At 37.1% G+C, this 27368-nt stretch overlaps 1 protein-coding gene across 2 annotated transcripts; it reads left to right on the top strand.

Moving 5' to 3' along the window:
- LOC131063167 (uncharacterized) lies at positions 1 to 27368 on the top strand. Of its 2 annotated transcripts, none has more exons than XM_057996945.2 (7): positions 1 to 200; positions 1197 to 1607; positions 2014 to 2291; positions 24708 to 25091; positions 25620 to 26060; positions 26331 to 26433; positions 26623 to 27368. In XM_057996945.2, the coding sequence occupies exons 2-7, from the start codon at positions 1451 to 1453 to the stop codon at positions 27126 to 27128; spliced, it is 1869 nt and encodes a 622-aa protein (XP_057852928.2). In that variant the 5' UTR covers positions 1 to 200; positions 1197 to 1450; the 3' UTR covers positions 27129 to 27368. The 2 variants fall into 2 exon arrangements, with proteins under 2 accessions (XP_057852928.2, XP_057852929.2); XM_057996946.2 differs by lacking the exon at positions 1 to 200 and adding an exon at positions 232 to 598.

Below are 27368 nucleotides of genomic sequence, written 5' to 3'. Positions count from 1 at the left end.
GATATGTTTACGTCGTGAGGGTTTAGAAGGTGGGCCAGGTCTCCAAAACTAGTTAAGTAATGCTTTTCCTACGTTGATAGAAAATTGAACGCGGAAGAGTGCATAGGAAGCTTTGTACGCACGTCAAATACAAAGAGCAGAGAGCAGGCAAAGGCAGGGCAGTCTCTGGGATCCTAACAAAAGTTCATCATAGCTCAAAGGTACTGCTTTTGGTCTACTGCAAGATTTTTTGGTTAAAGCACTTGAGCCAAGAATGTGGCGAGGAAATCGCACTTGCTTTTAGTTTTGGTTCTCTTTGTTATACTTTCCCTGGTCTTAGGTTGAAATGAGATTATAGTGTTTGTTTGTGGACAATGCCCAATTTATAAGATTTCTGTGCTATGTTTTCTCTTGCGTGGGTTTTGTGGAATTTTTGGTCAGTACAGTTAGTATGGTTCATATGGAGTTATAGTGATGCTTTTATGTTATAGCTGAATGAGGTTGCATCTTTCATGGGTTTATGGTATTAGCGGAGTTCAGAAACTTATAGCCAGCATGGATTTCAATGAGTTTTCTGTGATAGGTTTATGAGATAAGATCCTGACATGGAGAGTACATGGTAAGCTGTTTTGGGACTCGCAGTAGGACTTGGCCAAGAATCTTAGCCAATAAGGAATTCTATTAAATATCTAATATGGAAGAGTTGTTTTTAATGATTTGTAATATTAGTTTAAATATTTCTGTTTATCCTTTTTTATAACACTTAGTATTCCCGATATTGTCTTGTTGTAAAGAATTTACTGTGCTAGATTTTATACCTTTCATGGGTTTAATTGGATTTGTGGAAATTATGTAAAATTTATCATGGGCATAAGTTCTTAAGGATTATACAGTGACTAGTTGTAGGTCAATTGTCTAAAATGTTTTTGTATGAATTATAGAAATATTGGTTGAATTCTGGGAATTCAGTAAGGTGTTTTATGAGAGAGATATGTCTAGTAGGTCAAAATGGTCTCTAGGACCTATTGAGGTCTGTTATGATTATTTTTTTTAATGTCTTTGTTTTGAAGTAAATTCTCCAAGTTTTGATTTATATTTATGATTTAAGATTTTATCTCTAAGGTGATGACTGCATGTATTATGGTCATAGGAAAAATGTTTACTATTTATTTTTTCTTGATTTAAGTTTTCACAAACTAGATTATGAATAATGACAGGAATTTCGAGAAGTTTCCTTTACAAGGAGCAAATATGGAGAGAATGACAAAAGGATCACTGGTGGTATCAGACAGGGCTGTTTCTGGATTCTTTTGTATTGGAAAGATTGGAGTAGTGCATTTACCAGGCCCTAAGAAGCTCTGGACTTGACAGCCTCAGCGTGTGTGCTTAGTTGTCTCTCTAATTTGCTTAGTTGTCTCTCACTTTTTTAATTATAAAGAATTAAAATTTCACTCCTGAAGAATTTACTTGAATGGATCAAATTTCTTTACCACCTGGGTTCCGTTTCCACCCCACTGATGAAGAGCTGATCAATTACTTTTTGAAGAGAAAAGTGTCTGGCCGGCTTCCTATAGTCAAAGCCATTACAGAGATTGATTTATACAAGTGTGAGCCTTGGGATTTACCAGGTAAGCCATTAATCTCTCTTAGTTGACTCTGAATTTTTACATCAGAAAGAAGGAAATGAAATGAATTAGATTAATGTTTACAAAAAACCAATGTAGCTCAATGGGACTGAAAAGTACGTTTAGTGTGAGAAAGCTAATCAATAAGTACTATGTTATAACATCAGAATGTTTTCATAGTCCATCAAAGATTTAAAAGAAAAAAATAAATTCTACATATGTTTTTCCAAAAGATTTTCTCATTAAGTATTATGTTTTGGATAATCACTTGGTTAACCTTGGAAACTGAATTTCCTTTAGATGATGATTATGGGTTAGGAATTTTTCTTCTCATTGAAAGCAATTGAATTGAATCAATTTGCAACGAATACTTAAGAGGTAATTATTTCTCATACAATGTTGAATGCAGGCAAATCTTCCTTACGAAGTAGAGATTTGCAATGGTACTTTTTCAGTCCTAGGGACAAAAAATATCCTAATGGATCTCGGAAAAATCGATCAACAGAAGCTGGTTACTGGAAAACCACTGGAAAAGACCGGTCTATATATTCAGTTTCTCGAAAGGTTGGAATGAAGAAGACTCTAGTATATCACACTGGGCGGGCTCCTCATGGAGAGCGGACGAACTGGGTGATGCACGAGTATAGACTTGAAGACAAGGAATTGAAGATGTCAGCTGCAATTCAGGTAGTTGGGATTAATCAGGTTTTTAAATTTCAAATTTTCATCGTCTATGTGAAATTAGTATTATGCCATGTGATTTTTCTCTTCTGGCTGTAAAAAGGTATCTTAATAGCCTAATGTCTTCTCACTAAATTGATCTCCTGTTTTTGTTTAAAATCTTCATGGTCGTAGGAATTTATTTGTGTATAGCATCAATAGCAACTTTTACACTCAAAAAATTGATCTGTCTTCAGGTCTTTACATGTTCCTTATGGTAGAGATTCAAGGTCTTTTTTGTTTTATTGATGACATGGCACTTAAGACCGCAGTCTTGTTGGATTTTATTTGTTCAAAGTTTGTGGCTTCAAAGTCTTATTGGACATCCTTTCTGTCAAGATGTAGATTATTTGAAACTTTGTATATATTATGACAGTCCTTGATATGCCAATGGTCAACTAGGAAGGATTTATGTGAAAAAATATGGAATTAAAATATATTGACACGTTAAATATTTATGGAATTCAATAATCTGGGAGCTTAATTTGTGCAGCAGTTGTACATGTTAGAGAGCCTCAATTATAAGATTGATAGACTTCATATAGTCAGACTCAACAATGGTGTTCAAGTTGAAATATCCCTGGGTCAATTTGAATTTAGATTGAAAGAGTCTCAGTTTCTACCATATTGTTGGTAGTTCTTCCATGATTTGTTGCAAACAAGATATACATGTTTCCCTTGTCATTTCTGTTGATTCTAGCTGCTTCCACTTTTCCCATATTACTCTTAGAAGCCCCTATCTGCATTTAACTTGAAATATGAATGAAAGAGATAGGTCCATTCTCTTTTGATCTGTATATTTTGATCTATTCTTTTCTGGCCATATAGGGGTACAAGAGATATTGCTTTTTAGCTACCAGTGAAAAATAATATTACTTTATGAAATAAAGAAGATGCAACATCATCCAAAAGTTGACATTTTACATCTTCTGGCATCTCTGTAGCAGACATACAATCATCTTTTCATAATGTCAAAGTTTGAGGTGATTGTATAAGGTCGGCTACCCATCCTAGGCTGACATCTACGAGCTGTAGAGTTCAGAGGATCTATTAAAAAATGATTACTTGAAATAAATAACTGAGATAGGAAGTATTGATTACATGAACTCAATTTTTTGCATGTAATCAAAGGTCTGCAAAATACATCTCCCAGTAGCAGTCAGCGTAGTTTTTCATAATTACAAAGATCGAGCTGGTGCGTTAAGGTCTTCAATTATTGTCGGCAGGTTGGTGTAACCTATAAACTATAAATTTCATAGGGTGTTTGTGAAAAAAATGTAATAGGCTAATATCTGGAATAGAAGATACAAATCCCATAAGCACAGATTTTTGCAAGGGTGGTAATATAATTACTGCTGTCCTTGTCAACTACAATTTTACAAGGAAGGACAGATAGTGTGCTGCAGAAGAAGCCCCCCCAAATCATTATCATTTGTCTTTCCCCAAATCATTCATTGACTTCTAATTTCTATGCAAGTACCCAAAGTAGAACCAGACCCACCATTCCTCATAATCTTCCTATCATCTTTAGCAGGGAAGAGCTGACAGTTTATGGAAAAAAGAGAGAAAATTGCCTGTAAAATAGAGAACATTCATATAACGGTAACCAGATGGGCACCCATTCACATGGAGATTAAACATCCATGTTAATATACTGGTAACCAATAGGGAGGAGAGAAACAAATGGTGACACAAACCATTGCACAACATTTACTCCAGTGGATCTCGACCGGTTGCTTAGAAGCTTATTCCATTTGAAGTGTTCTTCCAAATATTTTAAAGCCCAATCAAAATTTATCAGATAGTAACAAAGAGTGACCTAGCTGTTTGAACCAACCATTCTTTGGCATCTTAGAAGAGCCATAGAAAAGGTTGGAGAGGAGTCTATCACTTTCTCCTTCTCAAGTTGACTGACTTTTCTGACTAAATCCACGTGAAATTAGAAATTAGTAAAGGCCTTTTCTTTCATGTTCCTCATCCACTTAGCAATTTCAGGTAATGAATGAGTCTCCTTAGTAGTGGTGTTTCCATTGGGGTGGATGTTGTAGGGTATCTTACGGTTTTGGTCAGGGAGAAGTGGTGTCTCATAACCCTGACTCCCTCATCTTCAATGATTTTTAGTTCATTTTCCACTTTGCCACCAAAATGGGGTGTTGTATGAAAGTAGCCTCTTACTCATTATCAATCCAACCTGTAGTTCGGGGAACCTCCCTCTAACATAGGCACCTCCCTTCAAGACAGTCACCTTGTCAGAGTTTCTTCACTGTTGAAATTTGAAGATGTTTGTTTTGTTAGAAAGTTTCAGGTTTCTCTTAGTCATTCCTATTCTATTTGGGATGTTAATTTAAAAAACAGACAAACTTCTGAATGGTCCAAAAAATGCAAAACAATGTGTATCAAAAATTCTAAATTGTTTGGAATTGTAATATCAGGTTTTACTGACTCCCACTTCATAGCAAGTCTTTTGGATTTTCAGATTCCCGAGTGAATGAATATTTTGAAGTTACATTTTTCTGATAAAAATAGCTATAAAAGAACTCTAATCCAATCCAAAAAGTAGTGTGTCATAGCTTCTCATATCTACCAAGAGATTGCTGCATTTCATATATTACTTTAATTTTCGATGTATCTATCATTTACATTGCAGATTCACATGTTATTTGTGTTTGCGTTCTTTGCATTGGTTCATTGCATTCATGACTGTAATGTCCCCTTTTTACAATAGGATTTAATAATAAATAATAATAATAAATTAAAACAAAAAATAATAAAATATAATAACATAATTAAAATCTAATTAAGTTAATGAAAGGTCAAAAGGCATGGAATGAAGAGTTATGACTTTCTCAAACATGAGATACAAAAGGGAGAAGAGATCATTTGAAAAGATAAAATGAGGGAAAAAATGAATGGAAGCATGTGAACCAAGGTAGGATTAATGGAAGAAGAAAGGAACGGGAAGTAGAAATATTGTGTCTCTTTCTAAGGGCAAAAATTATGAATGGTTGTACTATTTTAAAGGGTGGAAATTGTGGAAGATAATGTCTCTTGCCAAAGGGCAGGCATGATGAAGAATTGTGACCTCTCCCTCACATGGGAAGATATAAAGGGAAGAAGGTTCATTTGAGGAAGAGATGGAAGGGAGATCAATTTGGAGAATAATTTATTATTCTCAAAGGTAGCAATGAAGTGTGGTGACTCAATTCTAATGAAGGGTGGTGACTCAAGTGTTATGAAAGGTGGTGATTCAAGTGTTATGAAAGGTGGTGACCCTTTCACCAATGAAATATAGAAGAGATCATCCCAATCATTCAAGGATCACTTATCGATCATCATTCCAATCATTCGAATCAAGCAAACAATCAATCATCAAATCATTCTGTCAAATCAACAATCACTTGATCATCACTCATCAATAACTCAAATCGTTAATTCAAAGGACTTCATTCATTCAAACAACCAATCATCGAATAAGATCAGATTTGGCAATTATAAGACATTGAACATACATCAGTTTGATTCTATACTTTGGTTGTGGTATGAGTTCCCCATACATGGCATAATGAATACTATTAATAACTGCATACTACTGACTAATAACATATTGCTGTTTATGATTATTTAATATAGCATAATGAATGTTATTTCTATCTGTTCATTGCTGATCCATATTATGTTATTGTTTATGACTCCTTAATATATAAAGGTATAGTATACGTGACAATATAGGATGCTCTATATATATTCTGTCTCATTATTATAACCAGCCATTGCAGGGGAAATGAGGGATTACAAGGAGGGAATGGCGATGGGGTACTCTTCTAAGTACACTACCTCATGGTGGTGACTGAATGGTCCCATGAGGCCAAGGGGGTACAAGGGGTACTGCCTTTGGGCTTAGAAGAGATGGGCTTCCAAGGCACCCTATTGTGAATACACCTCATCTCTCTATCATGGTGAATTAATACATCAAGAAGTCCAATCCTAGGAAGTGAGAGATAGATGGCAAGATGAAGGGGGAATGGTTATAGGACACTTCACTAGGTACACTACCTAATATGGATGACACGGACCGCATGAGGCCAAGAGGGGTGGTATATCCACTCTTCGGCTTAGGGTAGAGGATCTCTAGGACACCCTATTGAGTCACCTTATTCTAGCTTCCCTATGGTTGAATTTCCCCAATAAATTAGATTTATCTTATGATTAAGTTAATGTTCCTAACCCTACTAGGAAAGTTACTGGAATTGTGATTTTAGGGCAAAAACTAGGGCATTTACAAAAAGGGACATTAAGACACATTTAGTTTCTGCCAATTAATGTGTTATTCACCATGTTGGTATTAAATGTGGATTAGTGGCATTAGAGCCATTTGTTCTATAGGATATACAGTCTTGAGACACACAAACCCCACAGCAGGATCTTTTGTTTCAATTCAAATGGTCTTCAAATAGCAGAAAGAGAGGGAAGTTGACATCCTTTTATACTATTGCTCAACAAAGCATATGAGAAGCAAAGGAGGCAGATGATGGAACCTCTTACATCACCCTCTTTGTTGAGTGGATCCTTCGCTTATGCAAATGAAGTTCTTCTTCTCTCTTGTTGAAGGAAAAGTTGATGTAGATGAACTAGACAAATGACTTGTCCAACTGGAATCATATTTTTTTGTAAATAATTTTTTGATAGTGAAAAAGTAGCATTACACTTTTAGAAGATGTATTCCAACAAAAATATGGTGGTAATGATATTATTATTTTCTTTAAAACAAACGAGAGGAGGATGAAGACAATGATGAGATCTCACTTGACAAGATTGAGGCTCCAATCAAAACATGTACAAAGTTATTAGAGGCTATTAGAGAGAAGTATTACTTTATGAAGAACTATGATGATCAATAAAAATGTTTGTAACAATTGTGCTAGTAATAGAACAAAGTAGTGCAAAATTATATCAGTGCATTACATGCCTTGTTGACAAAACTGGTATATGTGACAATAAGAAACATTGTTGTCAAATATTAGTGGATTGTGGACTTCATCCAGGAAAAAAAAGTATTCTTAAAGGTTTGGAGTTCCATAGTAGCAAAAATCTTTCTCCAGGATAAATCAGCAAAGCAAAAGACATGAATTTTTTCAATTAATTGGGAAAAAATGGGTTAAGAAAAAAAAATCAGAGCCCTAACTTTTTGACAAAAAATGGAAAACCGCAATGTAAAATGAAGAAATTATAAAAGAACTGTGAAAATAATGAAAATATTTTGAGTTACCTTATAAGCACATTTTACTTGCGATTTCCTGGGCTAAAAGATTGTTTCATTGATTTTCTACGAAAACTATGATTTAGTCAACAACAAAATTGGACTTAGGGCCAAGTCACAATTTAGTGTGGTTTGTGCAACTATTATTAGGAGTGTGAGAAGTCTAATCATATATGGTCATATTGAGAAGTTTAAATGTGAAGGAAGGCAAGCAAAAGTTGACTGCTGACAAGAATGGATTCAAGTTTGAGAATTTCAGGATGAAAACTATCTTATCCACAATGAAAAGATAGGACATTACAATTCTAACTACTAGCTACAGACGTTCATAATCCTATCCTTGTGATAAACAATAAAAAAACTGGTGCAAACAAGGGTCAGGTTAAAAGAGTGAGTTGTGTATGATTTCTGGTATATTATCAATGTATTTTTGACAGCTTGTCTTGTCCCCGGTGACTATATTACCTGCAATAGGGTTGAGGCAAATGCAAATACACAGTTCAAACTAAATCTTACTGTTAAGTTCATCTCTGAACAAGTTATTTAGTACATTTGCCTCCTCCTTAGTAGCCTAGTGAGACTAAGTCTTGGATGAGATTGCCAAGGAAATTTTGTAGAAGGATAGGAATATTCTTGGCAATATGTGGGTTGAAAGGTTGATTCCAATTTGCATTGCTGGCATTACCTGTTCTGGAAACTTGAATATATTGTGTCAAATTTAAATAAGATGGACCTTGAGAGCATGATCGCCATGATAGAGATGTAGAATGCACTAAGAGAGAATTGTGAGAGCAAATGATTGAACTGATACATAACCTTCTTTGAGCAAGGCATTCATTTTCTTTTTATGCCTACTCATATCCCTTATTTTAAAAATAAGCACATGTCAGTGTGTTTGGCATGTGATCACAATGTTGGCTTACATGGAGTATAAATGCTTTGAAAATATAGTCTCCGTGAGATTTGCCAAAGTTGGCTCCTTGGGTCCTTAAGGGTAAATGGTGGGTTCAAAGACAAAATGACTAAGATGATGAATGGAAAAATTGTTGTGTGAGTTTAGGAAAGCTATATTAGGCAAATAAGGTCCTTCTGAGGCTCTACAACTTTCAGTCCCCTAGGAACTTCATCTTGGGCTTGCCACAATCCACCCCAATCTTGTGACATGTCATGTTAGGAAGGCAAACACACCCTAATTTGTTAGCAGCCATCTTTGATGTATACACCTCGAACAAGATACTACGAGTGGTGTGATATACACAAGAGCAAGTGGGATTCAAATGAATAGTTTTGTGCTAGATGACTGTTTGCCAAACTGTAGGCTCTAACACCAGCACCAACAGATGCACTGACACCACAACCTATGTGAGACAAAGGGGAGCAAATCAAATGTTGATTCTTGCTCCTTTGTTTAAATAGAAACTTTGCTGTAAGTGGGGCACCTCTTCCACTCATTGTTGTATGCAAAGGGTATGACTTTACACTTTATTGTTGATTCTTATGGTCAAAAGAGTCTGATCTTGGAGGATGAATTCACTAGCAGCATCTCATTTGAGTACTAGATCAGATGGGTAAATCAAGGTAGTAATGTATGGGCCAACCAAAAGTGGTGCCAACCATATGCAATAGAATATGTCAGAATGAATTGCTGTGTAATGTGGTGACTTTAGATGACTATGATGTTTGGCTAGGTCAACCTTCAGATGGAAATGACAGTCTGAATCAATCCAGATCCTATGGTATCCTCCCCTACCAAGACACAATCTTTGCCCAGAGGGGGATACTATTCCACTCATTGTATTGGGTGAAGAGAGGACTTTACACTTCAATGTCGATAGTTATATTAAGAGGATCTTATCTAGAAGCACATTGTCAAGAGGTTGAACACAGAAATTGCACCTTACAACCATTTATTCTTAAAGCCTCTTTGCTTTTCAGAAGGTTCCTGTTAATGCCACCTTCCTTTGGCTCTACAAGCTGTTTATAGTGGGGTTTGTGGTGTAAAACCCATCCTATTGGGGGATCCCTTTGAGTCATAGCTTCTTTTGGTACTCTATTGAGTTATTTGTAGCTTGCACGAGTAAGTGTGTGTAACTTGCAGTTATATGTATTGGGGTTAGAACCTCAATGGCTTAGCCTAACCTTACATAACTTGTTGAGAGGATAGAAGTAATGCCTTCAACCTTCGGGTCAATCACTTCATTTGAGATTCACTTTTTATTGGTATCAATTTATTCTTTTGGTGTTTTTTATGCCCGTGGACTGATTTTGTTTCAAACCTTTGGTGTTGATATCAATGTACATTTGGTTGAATGAATTAAAGGAATATGTGTCAAGTTATCAACCAATATTCTCACCGCCAATGTGCAATCAAGTTGTTTTAGGAGGAAATACTATGCAGGGTTGTTCTCCTGGAAGTTTGGGATACCATATGCAGTCAACCTCATATGTAGTAGTGACAGTGCCTATCAATCTAAGACCTGTAATGTCATCATTTTGGATAATCATCTCTACATACTACTGGAGTTTTCACATCCACCAAATATTGTTGATCCATGTTTTGAGGTTTGTGCTATTTGATTAATACCAATATGTAAATCTGCATTCAGAACATCAAAATGGGCACTGGTCACTCCTTGAACAAAATGAATGTCTAGTAGATTAGAATTAATATTACAGAACAATCTTAGTTTTTCTATAGAGCAAATTGTATAAATGCAGAAGGATGATTTTTAAATTGGGAACTTTGTTGTCAAAAGATTACACTGGAAAAAGAAAAGATGCAACCAAGCTAGGGAAATATTTCATGAAGGATTTGCTGCAGGGAAGAGATGTTGATTGGTCTATAGATAGAATAAGAAGAGCAGCACATAAAGCAGGCTTTGAACCAAACTTGCATAATCTTAATCATATGAGAGCATGGTAAAGAAAGCAGGAGACATTTTTCCAAAACTTTGATTTTCTGTCAAATTCATTTTGTAGTTTTGAAAAACACTCCCAAAGGAATCACTTTCAAGCTGTTAGAGAAATTGAGATACAATTTGTTAAAGTATTTCGAATTTTAGTCAGTGCTAGAATCTTAATCCATGTGACTTACGTAGGAAGTGCAAGTACAACAGTTCCACATGTTGGCTTGTTGGTTTTCCTACTCAGAAAACTTCACAATCAGTAAACCTGAAGTTGAATGGATTACTCATTCAAGTGGAAGAGAATGATTCAGTCCAGTGCTGAGCTCTTATGTTTATCAGAAAGTAAAACTAGAAGCAATGGAGCCTTTTGTTTTCTACAGGGGATGGCTGATCCAGGCAGCAGTTCAAGGCATCTTCCCTTATGACAATCACATTATTAGGATTCATCTGAAAGTTCAGAGTTTTCTGTAAGTATTTCCTCATCATTTCAGGATGTTAGATTTTTTGAGAGACGTTTCAAAGGGCTTTAAAAATTCAACATACCAATTTTATCAAAAATATTGAAAATTTCAGAAACTGAAATATTGGGTTTTAATGAATTCTACATTATGTTGGATCATTTTCATTTCATTGGGAACAGCTGTCACACAGCTCTTTAACTTCTCGCGGGACTTTTTTCATTTTCTATTTTATAACTTTTCATTTCCTGCTTGAAATATCAATAAATGCATTGTTGTTCAAGAGTAAAAACTTAGAATGTTGCAGCTTCATGTTTCTCATTGGAGATTGCTACCTTTTTTTCAGTTACTCATGTTAATAAATCTTTAATATGTTGCAGTATCATTCATGTTTACTGGGCTCCTTCTTTTTCTTCAGTTCATTCTTTTCAAAACACATTAAGATCTTGAAAGTCAGTGTGTTGTTTACTGCGTTGCCATTTTAATCTATATTAATCACTTCTTTTAGGAATTGAATAAGGCAGCAAGGCATTTTCATGTGATTTTGCATTCAGAATATTCACTCTACTAGCCTGGTTGATCAACATTGCCTTGACGCAAGATTACCTATGAGTCATGTGGCTGTTAGCATTTAACACGTTAATTTGGCTGTCCTCAATTTCATCGAGCACCTTATGAGTGTCACCAGCAACAAAGTGGTAGCAACTTTGTGGAAGGCCATTTCAAATTAAAAAATAGAGATTCTGCATTTTGTTTTGCCAGAATGAATCATTACAAATCCATTTAGGTCCAAATCTGCAGTTTCTACTACCTTAGAAGTTATCGTACTTATTGCTAATTTTGTGAACATTTTTATGCAGTTGAGATGGACCTACCTTATTTGTCTACATTCATCAGAAGCAGCACAACTAGGGAAATGCCTTGATGAATTAGTGGGATCTCTTCCTTTTTACCCCTATCTTGGATTTTGAAATTCTCTTTGGTTGCTTAACCTTTTGTACAGTACATACTTTCATTTTTGTTTTGTTTAGAGGTGCAATAGGTCTCTCCTGACTTACTGTTCTAGACTTTAACTTCACCTATTATCCTTTTGAAATATTTGAATCTCAATCTTAATTTCTACTAGTAACTAGGCCAAGAAATTAAATTATACACACAAGGTCTGAGAAAATGCATCAGTTGATAAATACTAGTAGTGCTGGTAAACAGATTTGTTGCTGTGCTATTTCGCTGCAGACAGCTTAGACTCACATAACAAGTAGTGACAAATTTTTGAGTAGTTGGAGAGATGGTTATTGATTAGTGATTGAAATATCCCTTCTTGTATAAACTTAAGATGAAAATTGCAGTAACCCCTTGATTGTCACAGAATTAGAATAACAGACCTCAGAAATTGCAGAATCTATACAATGATTGTAATTATTAGTTCCAGATAATTCACGAGTTTTACATTCAATCATTTAGAGGGTCTAGGCACTGTCAAATACATCCTATTTTCAATACCCATGTTCTGGAAATGATTTACCGAAAATGATAGCAAACAGTCACGTATTGGTCTCCTCAACCTGGAATGAAATGCTTGCATTCTTCAAACCTTCTGAAGACTTAGTAGCCCCAAATCAGCTGTAAACACCCTTGATTGTTGCAGAGATCTCCTGATAACAATACCAGAATTTGTTGGTCACAGCCAGCAACCAATGAATAGTCCGAGCCCTGTCGAAGACAAAGGCAAGGGCCAATCGAATAACCAGCCTCTTCAGGCTTCCAGTCGGTCTTTGATTTCAGTCAAAACTATCACACCTCCTTCCAAAATTCCACACAGCCTCTGTACTACACTGCCTGCCATGGATTTGTCTGAAACGGGTGAGATTATGAGTCCGCCTTAGCATTCAGATTCTGCTCAGAAATGATAACAGAGAGACTGGGGGTATCATCCCAGCTCACAGATTGCCTTTTGCAATCTATAGTTCACTGCACCACCAATAAAAAACCAAGCATATCTCACATCAACAAGTATCCCCCTTTTATAGGTGCATGGTGCCGTTTTAAGGAGATAGCCGACCTTATGTTGGCCAAGACAAAAAGAAAATAAATTAATAACAAACTTAATTTATAAAATAAAGGTTGGCCCAGGTACAATATAGAGGGAAAATATTGATAATTTCATTTATTAAATTTTCTATTTATTAGCAAAGTCAAAAGGCAGAGAAAGATTGGGTGTTTTGGAACACCGCTCGGCCCCATAGGGCCGCCCCTCACATCGGGGACATCACAGTGATCTTCTTTTGGGTTTGATAGGGGAAGCTCCCTCATATGACAACATTTGGCATTTTTCAGGGGTATGCTTTTGAGTAGAAAACAGGGAAGGCAAATAAGCAAAAACTGAAACGGGGAAGGATAATGGGAAAACTAGAAGAGAAGAGGAATACACACATAGATTCATTCCCCAGAAAAGATTATTAAAATAGAAAGTTTGCAACTGGATTTTCATAAATGGAATGCAGTTTCACTAAGAAAAATGCATCCGCAGAGGGTTTCATGGCACAGATCATATAACACAACCTATTCTATCATCCAAGTTACATAAGGTAAACACATTAATTAAGAAGGAAGCATGTCCATTTATCACTTGACAAAATATTTAAAGAAATGACTGCAAACTTGACATAAGAAGAATCCATAGCAAAAAGAGACAATACGCTAGCTCATAGATCAGTCCAATTATTCTTTATTCATTTTCTAAACTGAAGAGCTCAGAGCCTCTTTCTTTCCTGTACATTGTTAGATATACAAAAGTTTCCCCAACCTAGAACTGAAACCTCTGTTTAACAAATGAGGAGGAATATATGAATTTTCAGTGTGTACCTACTTTTAAACACACTAATTAAGAATAAGCACAAAAGTTAGATTTCTCCTAACTTCTCTGGAAAAATAACCTCAGTTGCACTTTTTCACCTCAAATATGCTCTCAAAAATCCACACACTGAATACTCCAATCTTGTCTTTCTTAGCAAATTCTCCTCCCTTTCCTACCCACTTTTGGTTTTGTATCTGTAGATTCTGTACATAGTTTATTTGTAGCAGAATGGCTTCTGCTTGAAGTAATAGTTAGCACATTGTGTGTTGCCATTGAAGATATTTTCTTTAAATGAAAATGAGACACACATTTTTTATTTAGATGGCCCACAACATTAACACCATTGGCTGACACAAATTGATATATTATCTCAAGTTCTTCTTTGGTTGCACCCTCCCTGTTGACTTGTTTGATCCATTCCCATCCATTTCTCGCTCCTCTTTTCTATTTTTCCTCATACAAGATGAACAGAACCATTCTCCTTTTGGTATTTCATTCAGAGGAGAGCTCAAATAGTAAGTATGGTAACCATCATGATAACCATCACAAAGGGTTGTCAAATCATCATTCTCATCGACAAAGCAGATTTTACTAAGGAAAGAAAGGTAGTACCATCCAGGTGTAGGAATGGTGTCCAACTTTGGTATCAAACAATTAAAGTGATAAAATCTGGAAACACATTTAGTGTTACTGCATTCTATGAGATGTTCATTATCTTTTTCTTCAATAGAACATACTTTACAGAGTTGTCCTCATATTGTTTTCTCTACACGGTTGAAGTTCCTGCTCACTAGCTTGTTCAGTGGTCTCTGCATCTAGTGAGCAAATTGAACTGTTCAATAACTTAATTCTACCTCTTACCCCCAAACTTTAAAGTTTTGCTACATCCCCTTTACTTGCATTTTGAGATTCAGCTTGTTGGTTTAGTTGAAGATTTTACATCTTGTTGAGGTGTTCGTAGATAACAGTGATGGACAACGGTGTCATTGCCTTCCTCAATATGGTTTCCTGTCCATCATGCATTCTGTGAGATAACCTCTCTTTGAGACATTGTGTCAGACAATTCATGTGCCTTGCCCATGCTTCCACATTTCACATACATGTTAACCAGAGCATTTCCATAATATCTAAAAATAAGAATCTCATTGCCATTATGCTTATATGCTATTTGAGAGCTCCCATTTTAGCATGGGCAGAGAGAATGCGAATGAGGGTTGTGGAATTTGGCCATACACCTGCAGATTGCATGCTGGAAAGTTTCTAACATCGGTTCAACAAATCCATTTTGTGTAGATTCAACAATCATTATATTCCATGAGATGGCATCCATTTGAATCATTTTGCCAAATAGTTTATTTGCCTGGTCTATGTTTCCACATTTTTGTATGCATGTCCGCCAGGGCACTTGAGACAACAATATTTAATAAATATTCCTCTATCTATGGCACATCATTGTAGTCTATAACCTGTTCCAAAATTATGTCTTTAGCTCAGGCAGAGGAGAAATTGATAAAGGTTGTGGAATGGTTGTTAGGCTCTAATAAGGTTTTGAGAACCTTTTTGGGAGCCCATGTAGGTTTCAGAACTCCATCAAACTTCTGACAAGCACTAAAAAGTATGTTTAACTTAGCTCAGCCCTCATTTTCAATATGGTTCAGAAAGGCATGTTGGACTCTGATAGGGGTTCCAAAACCACATGAAAATGCTGATCAACACTACCGTTAAATTCTGTCAGATATTCTACATAGGTTTGAAGCTGAGTATTGGGTGTTGACGGTGGTTATGAAACCACTCCGAAATTCTGACGAACACTTGACATTCTTTACTTAAATATTCTTCCTTTTTACATTGCATGGCTTGTGATGGATGAGTTAGGAACCAATAAGGTTGTAATTACATTGTCATACTCCAGATAAGAGTTGTGGACATCTTTCCTAGCTTTGACAAAGGCAATCTCGGTTATTTGAATAATTTATTAATTTTTGAAACTTTTTTAAAGCTCTAATAAAGTGAATGTCAGGAACTTGGATAGTTTTCAAAACCATAGCAAAGTGTCGTCTATTACTTGAAACACAAAAGATTTGATCTTTTTAACCTTTCACAATTAAAACTTTATGAACACTTCATATTTTCACTGTACTTGGTGATTGTTGTAATTATCTCTGAAGTGTTTGTAACGTCATAAAGTTTTCCAATGAATTTTTAAATTCAGTTTTGAAGAGGATAATTTCGTATCTTCTGATTGGAAGAATATTTTCACTTGAAAGTTGGCCACATTGCATATATTAACCCCATGAAGTCCTCCTTAAATTTGTTTTGCTGGAGTCTCTTCAAAACTCCCGTTTTAATTGTTTTTTAAACCTGTTGGACAAAATAATGTTAATTTAATATCTTCCAAACAGGGAGGATTTTTGCCTTGAAATTTTGCCATGAAAGTTTGCCACATTGTGTTCAATGAAGTCTTAAATGTTCTTATAAAATGATTTTGTTCCAGCTCAAATACGTCTCCTAATTTAATTGTTTCAGCCAGTCCAGGTTAAATTGTGCATCTGCTTCCAGGGTTTTGACTGAAGAGAGATGATTCTCCTTCAAATATTTGAAACTGGCATACAAATTCTTCTAAGATTGATGCAATTAGCTCACACAAGCCTGATTAATTGCAACATTATTTATGATGGGCAACTATGACAACTTGGTGTGGAAAAACATGCGACACCAACATCTTGCGACCACAAATGCAGATTGATGACTTTAGTTTGGTGAGCTGTTTGATGTTCAAGGGTGATTAAGAATATTTGCAACCAAGAATCGTTGACTCAAACAGGTTGTTGTGACGGGTTTAACACTCGGTGATGCTTAGGATTTGATGTGAAAAGTTGAAAAATTGTCAAGGTAAAAAAATAGGGTAAACAAGGAAGAAATAAACCTATGAGAAGAGTGTTGGCAGTGCATAGGAATAGGTTAGCTTTCTATTATTGATGCCATTCTGGAGAGGTATCTTTGCCAATGGTAATCATTATATATGGGGAGATTCTTGAACCTCGTTTTCAACTAGGGTTTTGTTGACGTGTATTTTGTACACAATCATACACAGAATAAAATACCGACAGGCATCTTATCCTCTCTTGAGAAAATAGTCTCTAACTGCTGAAGATCTGCAAAAAGGATCAGTTAGGTGGACTCCAAGGTTCTTTTAGTGGGGTCTCCACGTGTGGACAAGCTTTTAGTGGTATGATGTGATTTGCTGTTTCCTTCAAGGCTTCTTACGGATTCAATAGTTCGAAGGTTTCACTAATCTAAAAGGAACTTTCAAAAAAATGGAAAAAGATAGGGCTTAAGAGGTCTAATCTAGCCTAACCCTATGAACGACTTAGCATGGATGAGATTTGGCAAGACTCAACCAATTTCAATTTCGCCATAAGACAACAACTCAACTGAAATTAGTGCGATCTTCTAAGGTAATAATGATGTTCAATGCATCAAAGACCAAGGACACTACTACGAAGGTACATATCCTAGATACGAAAATGCTTGAAGGTTAAGGACTCAAGGTGTTTTCCAGTCGACCACACAAGGCGTTCCTACAATCAGCAAGAAGCTAGTGGTTTGGATTGCGAATCCTACCAAATATCAAATCTCACACTTAGTCTTTCTAATTAACAAACTACTTTGATTGAGCGTGATTCAAGTACATCCAACAACCATGAAGATAACTCAAGGAACTTGCAACAAAACACCATAACTTCAATATTTTATTGATTTCCAAGTCATCATATACAACAATTGCTTGAACTTCTCTCTTCAAGACTCAATCTTGCTACAAAATAAAAATTGCTTACAACTCTAATTTCTCAACTCTATTCTCTATTTCTCTATTAACTGACTATTCTGTTTTAAATGAAATGAAAATGGGGGTATAAATAGCATCCCCAATTACAATGAAAGGTCCAGATTGAAAGTAAATCAACGGACAAGATCATGACACCTAAACCCTAATTAGGGTTTGTTACAAATGACCTCCTTTTTACTGAACAATATTAAATACATAGCCAAATATTAAATTCGGCACAAAAATCTAGGAGGTATCAACCAATGAGAAATAAGATGTCATGTCGTCTGTAACAACCTTTCATCTAGAATCTTATTCCCTTTCCAATTTTCCTTCTTAGCATATGCAATGAATTTTGTCACAATTCCTTCGATTTCTGTGATTGGAATCTCGGGAAGATTCTTGATACTCTCTTCTAAGTGGATAACCTGATCAAATGCATCTAGAAGAGCTGTGTCCCAAGTAGGTTCAAGTTCCTTTGTTCTATCAATCAGGAGCATGGTGGCATACATTTGATCATACTGCTCATCTGTAACATCTGCGTCCTTGCGAAAGATGATCGTGATTCTATCCTCAAACTCTTGTAAATCCACATCTGTCTCGACCTCGATCCTCCTGCCAAGAATGGTACGAAGTACCTCAAATACTCTGTCCTGGATCGGATTGATCACCTCCTCAACTTGACCACATCTAACACTGATGTCCTCAAAGAGAACACTCTTTATATGGAGTAAGGTTGACCACTGAAACAAACTGTGAGAATCACCTTCTAAGATCCTCTCTTGTGCTAAAATTCTTCTAGATGTATGTCTTATAACTTTCAAGACAGGGATGACAACGTCCTTGGTATGGGCAAATGCAGCTACTGTTGCCATCAATCTGTGGATTATCTCAAGAACTTGGATAGCCTGATGGGTGATCTTCGACATCCTTGTAATAAACTCAATGGCCACCGTGTGAGATCTATCCATCCAATTACATGTACGCTGAACCATATTCCTGAATCTTTCTGCTTCATTGATTGATTGAAGGGGCAATGCCTGCAATGGCGATCTAACTGGGTCCTGACGTCCCAAAGGTTCATTGATGTGACTGAAATATGTCCTCCATGCACCTCTCTCTCTCTCGAGCTTTCTATTCTTTTCTACTTCTTCTCTAAACTTATCCTTCAATGCCTCAAATGTGTCGGTGGCATCATCTAAAGTCTGCTCTGCTGTGGATGGTCCTAACTCAATAGTCTGTATGTGATAGTCTTCTGCTAGGATCTCACCCTCATATTTGTCTGCTGCCGGTGTAGCTATCTGCAGTTTTCTAGATCCAGTCTCATCTCGAATCATCTTGGACATCTTTGTAGCCTTCTTCTTCTCTGTTGTCATATGTGAGCGTCCAACAAGGCTCTCTAAATCGATTGCACTGTCCTCGTCCTCAATTACGATCACCTTAGTCAATCTTTCCTTCAACCAATCTGGGATATTTGATCTTGTCTCTTGAACTTGAATTTCTTTGTGTACTACTTCTTCTTGCCTGGGAGGAGATGTTACTTCATTATCATTATCTAAATCATAGTCTTGGAGAGATCCATCGGATGAAACATGCTGTGCCTGTTCTTCCTCCTGTCTATCATTCTGTACCATCGATTCCATGGATTCTTCCACTCGAACTGTTCTATCTTCTGGCCTGGAAGAAGTACCTGGTGTTTGGTCTTTGTTAGCACCTTGCTTTCTCTTGGAAGGCTCTTTCTTTTCTGATCTTTCCTTTCTCTTTGAACCTCTCGGATGGAGATTGCCCTCACTGGCACATCGAAGGTTACCTTCACCTGAATTCCTAGGATTAGGATTGCCTTCACTAACACTGGCTCCACCTTCGGCTGGCTTTTCTTCCAAAGTAAAAGACATGGCTATGCCTTGTTCTCTCAACTTCTGATGTTGAATGTCTACCCATCTGCGAGTACAAGACAAGACTGGTGCCATCAAATCATCTAAATCCACGGCTTCGGGCTCATTCCAATTCAAACTTATTGCTTTGCTCTCTCTATCATATGAAGATTGGATGTGCCTGCCGTTGTCCTGAGCTTGGTCGGCTACTCTGTAAATCTTACATTTCCTGATGAAATCCAAAGGCAATCTAGAATGTATCTTGCGTTTTACTTCAAGATCATCTAGGAGATTCATCATAAAATCTTCAATTTGGTACTCATGTCTAAATCTTCTACCGACTGTCTCCTCTAAATGTCCATGAGGATCAAAACTATTCCTCCAAGTAAAAGATGAAAAAGGATACAAGGCTAACTCCCTCTCTGCGTCATCCATGGCTGAGACATTGGGACATACCTCAACTGAATTACCCAAAATAATAGGTACCTGAACTCCATTCTGATGTCTGTGTCTGAATGCCTTCACATATGCTGCCAACTGCCTTGTTACTTCAAGTAACACAATTCTATCTGTCGGGTACCTCGGCAACATGTATGGAGGTAAAGGACATCCATACACTCTAATGTAAGTGAACTTGGGAAACTGAATGAACCAAGCACCGTACCTCTTGATTAACTCCTGGGCATCCTGAGATAATCTGTTGTGAATCCCTCCTTGCAACGTCCTGGTGATGTTCATCGTGAAAGTATCATTGATTAACTTGTAGTTCTTCCCTGGTGGATGATGCAAGTAGGTATAGGATTCACAAACTCTGACCTCGCCGGGTCCTCTTCCAATCACTCCTCTGTGAGGTAGTCCTGCGTACTCGACGCTCCTGATTAAGGCATAGATGACGTATGAATTCATGTGGAAGGACTTAGTAGCCCTGAGTCTTCTCAATTGTACGTCTAAGCAATGGCTAATTATCCTAGCCCAATGTATTGTACCCTTTCCTTGAACAATCACCTGGATGAAATAAAACATCCATTTCTCAAAATAGAAGGCATGAGGTGCTCCTGTAACTCTGTTGAGCATGGTAATCAAATCTCTGTACTCCTCTTGGAAATCGATCCGGTGTGGTGTGTTCGGTACTTTGCTCAGACGGGGACGACTCTTGAGTAGCCAGTTCTTGTTGATTATGCTTAGGCAAGCATCTGGATCATCATCGTACACTGATCTGGCTCCTTCAATGCTCTTGTATATCATGTCCCTGTGCTCTGGAAGATGGAAGGCTTCACTTATGGCCTCCTCTGAAAGGTACGCCAAAGTGTTTCCCTCATTGGACACAATTGTCCTGGACTGTGGATTGTAATGACGGGCACATTCGATCATCAACTCGTGACACTGAATGGCTGGAGGAAAACCGGCCGCCTTAATGATGCCACTCTCTATTATTCTCCGGGCGACAGGTGATGGCTTGCCGATGTAAGGGACCTCTCGGAACTTCTTCGTGCTAAAGTTTCCCAAGTTTGTATCTCCAATGTTGCTCCACTTGGACACGATCTTGGTCTCCACTTCTTCGGTCTTCTGATCTTCTTTCATGAGAGCCGAGCGACTGGTGGATGCTCCCGCCTTTGGGGTCGCCATACCTACACAACATTTCATTATAAGAAATAGATTTTGCAATAAATAACGTAGATAAGAGAGATAGATTTTAGGAAACCTCATGATAAGTCCCTAGAGTTATCATTTCCTAAAATACAACGATTGAGCTAAGAGATTTAAAATTCAAAATTTGAAATATGACGATGAATGAATAAAACAATAATAATTAAATCGCCATACCTCGACAGAGAGCTAACTCTAGAATGCAAAAACAAAATTTGCCTAGGCAAAATTTGAGGTATAAGATAATCTTCAATATGATTCCCTCAAAATATACTTCGCCACCTCTGGAGAGAACGTGATCTTCAAGTATTGCCTTAGACGTGGTCTTAAATGATCTCCAAATTCGCCTGTGATGTGGTCTTAAATGATCTCCAAATTCGCCTTTGGTGTGGTCTTAGATGGATCTCCAAGTTCGCCCTTGGTGTGGTCTTCAAATTCGCACCACCTTTTGATAACTACGCGCCACCCTTGGATGAATGAAATTCGCACCACCTTTGGCCTTCAACGCAATTCGCACTCCACACAAGATGATACTAGCGCCACCTTTGGTTTGAAATCGCACCACCTTTGAACACACTTCGCACTATATTCGCCTCTTCTTGATTCGCATGAAGAAAGGTAAAAATGATTATGTGAAAATGAACATTTCACTCCCCTTATAAATAGCGCTCATACCCTTTCACCCCTTAGGCCGACTTGACAAATAAAACCATTTTTTAAATGATTTGCAATAAAATAACAAGGCCGACTTGCCTAATTGGGCGCTTCAAATCGATTTTTATATTAATTAAATAATTAATTATTAATGCCTTGCGTTTTTTTAAATGAGAATTTCGATTTTTAATAAAGGCAAAAAATAATTAATAAAAGATAACGCCATATTAAATGCTAAATAAAAATGGATTTTCAATTTTTTAATCGATTTAGCATTTAAGGAAATTTAAATTTGTTTGTTTGGCGCCAAAATTGGAAAACAAAGGGACGTACCTCATCGCTCTAGTCCCTTGGAGAGGGACAGGAGCGATTCACCATTTTGTCTTGACTTTTGCATTTCTTACGTCCAACTCCTTCATCTCCACGTTAAAAATCGATCACCTTGACGGTCCTTCGAATTTGATCGCCTTGTGTGCGCATATGGGTGTCCTTTAAGTGCACATCGCCCTGGTCCTTGTCCAAAGGACAGGAGCGATCTTCTTGTTTTCATGTCTATCTTGCATCTTTTAACTTCGATTTTTTATTGTGGGCGAATAGCATCCTTTGTTCGTGTCTTTTGCGCTTATTCCATTTGCTCGCATGAAGTTTTGAGTGTATTAAAGGGATCATCGCCCTTGTCCCTTGGAGAGGGACAGGAGCGATCCATGTCCTTTCCTTGACCTTGTCAACTTTGCACTTCGATCTTCATTGTAATGCCCTTCAAACGTCGTCCTTCACCTTACCTAACCTTGCTTCGCTTTGATCTTTGAAGGAACGTGCGTGCTTTTGATGATATCGCCCTGGTCCTTGTCCAAAGGACAGGAGCGATGTGAGGCTTTTACATTATTTGGCAATGTTTGGACGTTCAACACTTTTGCGAATTATCTTCAAACGATGCCTTGGACCATATGCTATCTTAAGACGTCTTGACTTAGCTTGATCTTGAAGCAAAACAAGGAATCCAAAGCAAATCGCCCTGGTCCCTTGGAGAGGGACAGGAGCGATATAGTCTCCATGCTCAAAATAATGATCATTTCACGTTCAAAACTCTTGTTTATCATCCTTTTACCATACCATGGACCCTCTAAAACATTGCAATGTCTTGTCCTTACGTAAATTTTGCATGAAATGGCCAATGCATCTAACATCGCCTTGGTCCCTTCCTAAGGGACAGGAGCGATCTATGTTATAGGGTGTCAATTTCTTCATTTTAACGTCCTTTGAGTGTTTGCGCATGATGAAGACGCCTTGAAATGTCCCTCGCCACCTTGTCTTGACTTGTGTCGACCTTGAACTTCGGAGGAACGACCTTGAACTTGCGTAGGGAGTATTATCATCAATGTATCGCCCTGGTCCCTTGGAGAGGGACAGGAGCGATCCTTCCTTTGTGGCCTTCATCTTACTTTGCCAGGTTCCAAGTTTATATTCAACGGAGTCGTCCTTCTTCACTCTATCCGCCCATGCCTTGACATTGTTTGTAATTTTGCAACAAAGGCAATTATATCAAAAATCGCTCTGGTCCCTTCCTGAGGGACAGGAGCGAACTAGGCATTTAACACTGTTATGGACGTCCCAAAAATCTTCAATTTATATTCAATGCGTTCATCTCATGTTCTCCTTCGTTTTTGAACGTAAACTTGCCTTGACCCTTGTCTGGATTTTGCATAATGAAGGAAATCGCTCTGGTCCCTGGGAGAGGGACGAGAGCTACAAGGTACCTCGCCCTGGTCCCTTGGAGAGGGACAGGAGCGATTTAGTCAATATAGGTCATTTTCCTTCATTTTTTGCATCTCAAATTATATTCATTTGGCAAAGTATCTTCCTTCGGACGTCCCCCAATCATTAAGTTTTCAAAATCTTGCATGGACATGGCGAAATTTGAATTGTAGCTCCGGTCCTTGACTGAGGGACAGGAGCGATTTTCCTCCTGGAGGCCTTTCCGCGCTCATGAAAATCTTCAATTTATATTCAAATGAAAGATCTTGTCGTTCTCTATCACTTCAAACGTAAAATTTGTCCGGACTCTGCAAGAATGATGAGATATCTGAAAATGAGCTCCCGTCCTTCACTGAGGGACAGGAGCGATTTTGCTCCTACAGGCCAAAATAACAAGATTTTTCACATTTTAACACTTCACGAGGCGAAAACAAATCAATTCCAATGCCCAGGATCAAACTTCAAAAAAGTCAAAATTTGGTCAAAATATTCAATCAGACAAAAATTCACATTGACGGTCAACACTTAGACAAGTTTAAGCTCTGCATGAACATTCCAATTGAAAATTAGACCATTTTGGCGAAATCATTGCATTCAAAATTTGCATTCTAGAAAAGAAAGCTCAAAAGCTCTCAAAAATGACTGGATTTTGGCTTGAAAAGGCAAGATTTAAAACCCTAAGGCTTAGCCCTAAATCCAGACAACTAACGGACTAACAAAACCCTAAAAACGAAAGCAAAAACAAGCAAAAAAGAGGGGGTCCCCATTTGCGATGGGGCGATGTGTGAAATGGTCACAACAGGTTTCAAATGTTCCTTCCTGCTAATGATCATTTGCACAGATTGTGTGATCTTAGTTTAAATGATTCCAGAAAAGCTGAATCTGTGAAAATCTGAAAAACTAAGAATGTTAGGAAGTTGAGAGAAATAGAAATAAGAATTTGAGCTTGTGCTAATGGTAACTGCTTTAGAGATATCGTTAACTGTATATTTAGTTATTAAAATTAATATCTAAGAAGTTTTAACCTAGGAAACATGTTAATATTTCTAATGAGCATTGCTGATGTGTCTAGTCATATTCTGCAATCAAACAATGGTGCAAATGTCAGTGTAATTGCTGATTTGAGAATTTTTTGTGTTGCTGTAGGAATCATATGTACTTTGCCGAGTCTTTGAAAAGAGTGGTCCTGGACCCAAAACTGCAGAAGAGTATGGTGCTCCTTTTAGGGAAGAGGATTGGAATGAGGAAATATCTGCTGAAGCTGGGGTATCATTTTCTTTGGAAAACGGTTATATTGCTTGTGATCCAAACAATTCAACTTTGAGCAATGCCAATAATAATGTTGCTGTATGCCCTGGAGTAGCTCAAGAATTGGACAACGGAGTAATCATCCTAGACAAAAACTATGCTCCTTGTGCAGATGATAGTGAAATTCACAGTTTCCTGTTAGCATGTGTTGATTGTCCAGATGATCTGAAGCTGAACCTCAATAAAGGTGAAAGTTCCCAACAGGGTGCTAATAAATATCAGGTAATCAAGTTTCAAGGAGAGATGTTCTTATCATTGAAGGTCAAGTATTGCATTTCAGTAGAACTAAAGTTGCGCCTCTTGTGTGTTGATGATTTTATAAGGTTGTATTTAATTTGTGTAACATGTAAGGCTTTAAGCTGAATAATTGGCATCTGGAACTGTTGATTTTGGAAATTCTTATGAGAATGGTATGGGAGTTATGGGCAGATTGCACTATTTTATCTATATGTTTTTAGTTAGATGTCTATAAGTCAGCCACTTTTTATATTGATACAGTGAATACAACGTATTTTCAAAGCCAAAACTGAATCATCTTGATTTGGTTATATGGATATAAGCATCATCTTGAAGGACTGAGTTATCACGATAATGGGATGCCAAAATTTTCTATTTTAAAGATATTTAATAATCTTCCAGCAGAAATATAGGACCTTTTTTTGTAAACATGATAGAGGATCTGACATTTTTGGGTTATATGAAGAGGACATTTTTATCCTTAATGAAACTTCAACATGTGTTGTCTTGCAGGCAGAATCTGATGAGATTTTTGAGGATCTGGAGGATATTGGTTATTTGAGTGGAAGGCACAATGCTATTGAAAGCACTATGCAGGATAATAACAGTAGAATTCACTTGAAAGCTGGTATGGACGTTGGAGTGCAGGGTTCTGCTAGCTTCAATCAATTTTTACCAGATAGGCATGAATCATCAACAGATATTCTGCAGGGATTCTTTGAGTTGAACGACTTTACAACTCCAGTGGAGTTAGATTCTTTTGCTCAAGAAACACATGGTTTTGATGCCTCCAATCGTTCAGATGATTTTGGGGTTCCACCAATGCCATGGTATCAAAGTGAGAGTGCAAATAAGAATATTGGAGCAAATTCTTTCAGTTCAGATCAATGTATATCAACTGGAGTGGCCAAAACAACTGCGACTTCACAATATGGAAAGTGTGTGCTATTGGAGGTGAAGGCTTATGTTTCATGATCAGAACTTGACATAAATATGGATTTTGAAATTTGAGGTCTTAGAGTACATTTCTATTGTTTGTATAATATTGTAAAACTGACATTCATGTGTCTCATTAAATGGTATTTTCAGTTCAAATATGACATAGTAGCCTTCAATTAGAGAGAAACTTTAGGGATTGGAATATCATTCTTATATTTTGCTTATGAATTTAACATCTTTTCATGGCATTTTGGTTTTAACAAAATTTATTATATTATTGAACAGGGTGATAATTCAGAAATTGAGCTACACGCAAGACCACAGGCAGAATATTCAGGGACTCCGTTTTGGACAGAAGGGCAATTGATAAATGCAGCTTCTTCAACAGGTGCATTGAGCAAATGATTTTTTGCGATTTTAATTGGTGCTCTGTAATCCTCTTTTGCATGGCAACTACATTGAGCAGTAATCCATGTTGTCAGGTTGGACAAATTTGTTTATAATATTAACTATTGGCAAGAGGCATAATTATAATTTTAGTTCTCTCTCTTATATTTAGCTAATGTTTCCTGTTCAGATGATGAGGGTAATACAACCCAACATGTAAGTGCTAGCATGCTGTTTGTCAAAGGGGATGAGCATTGCCATGTTGGATCGCCTTCTAAAATTGAAGCTCTGCTAGCATCTATTCCTACTCGTCCTGCATTTGCAGCTGAGTTTCCTTTTAAAAATAAATCAGTGTCACAACTTCCCAAATTAAGTTCAATGCATATACAACCTGCACAGGAGCATATGGCAGCCGTAACCGTGAACTATCCATGCTCCAAGATTCACAAACACGGGCCAGTTGATGCATCTGGGATTTCCTCATCTGCTTTCTCTTATGGCAGCATGGGTGGATTGCCTCGATGTACTGACTTGATATCAGAAAACCGTGGTACACAGAGGAAAACAAGGGGAAGTTTACATACTGGCTTCCTTTTTGTGTTTTTCTTAGGTTCCATATCAGCTTTTATTTGGCTTTTGATTTTTGGAGCCAGTTTTCTACTAGTCAGATACTTATTGGGATTAGTTATAGCATAATTAATCCATTTAATGGGTTGTTCATTATGCCATTTTATAGCAGTAAAATTTTGAAGTCAGTGGCAACTGGTTATCAAGCACTAAACTTTTCAAGACTGACTCTGCAATTTCTGTTAAATAAAGAGGCGTTGAGCCTCAGAACACAACAGTCATGTTCATCGTCAGACTTATTTATTGTTATTATTTCTCCTGCAGATTGCACAAACTATTTATTAATACATTTTGATGGACTTGAATTTA

This window comes from Cryptomeria japonica, chromosome 11, assembly GCF_030272615.1.
Source record: "Cryptomeria japonica chromosome 11, Sugi_1.0, whole genome shotgun sequence".
Classification (NCBI taxonomy): Eukaryota; Viridiplantae; Streptophyta; class Pinopsida; order Cupressales; family Cupressaceae; genus Cryptomeria; species Cryptomeria japonica.
Note: the sequence above shows the minus strand (reverse complement) of the source record. Positions and strands in the feature narration are given on the sequence as shown.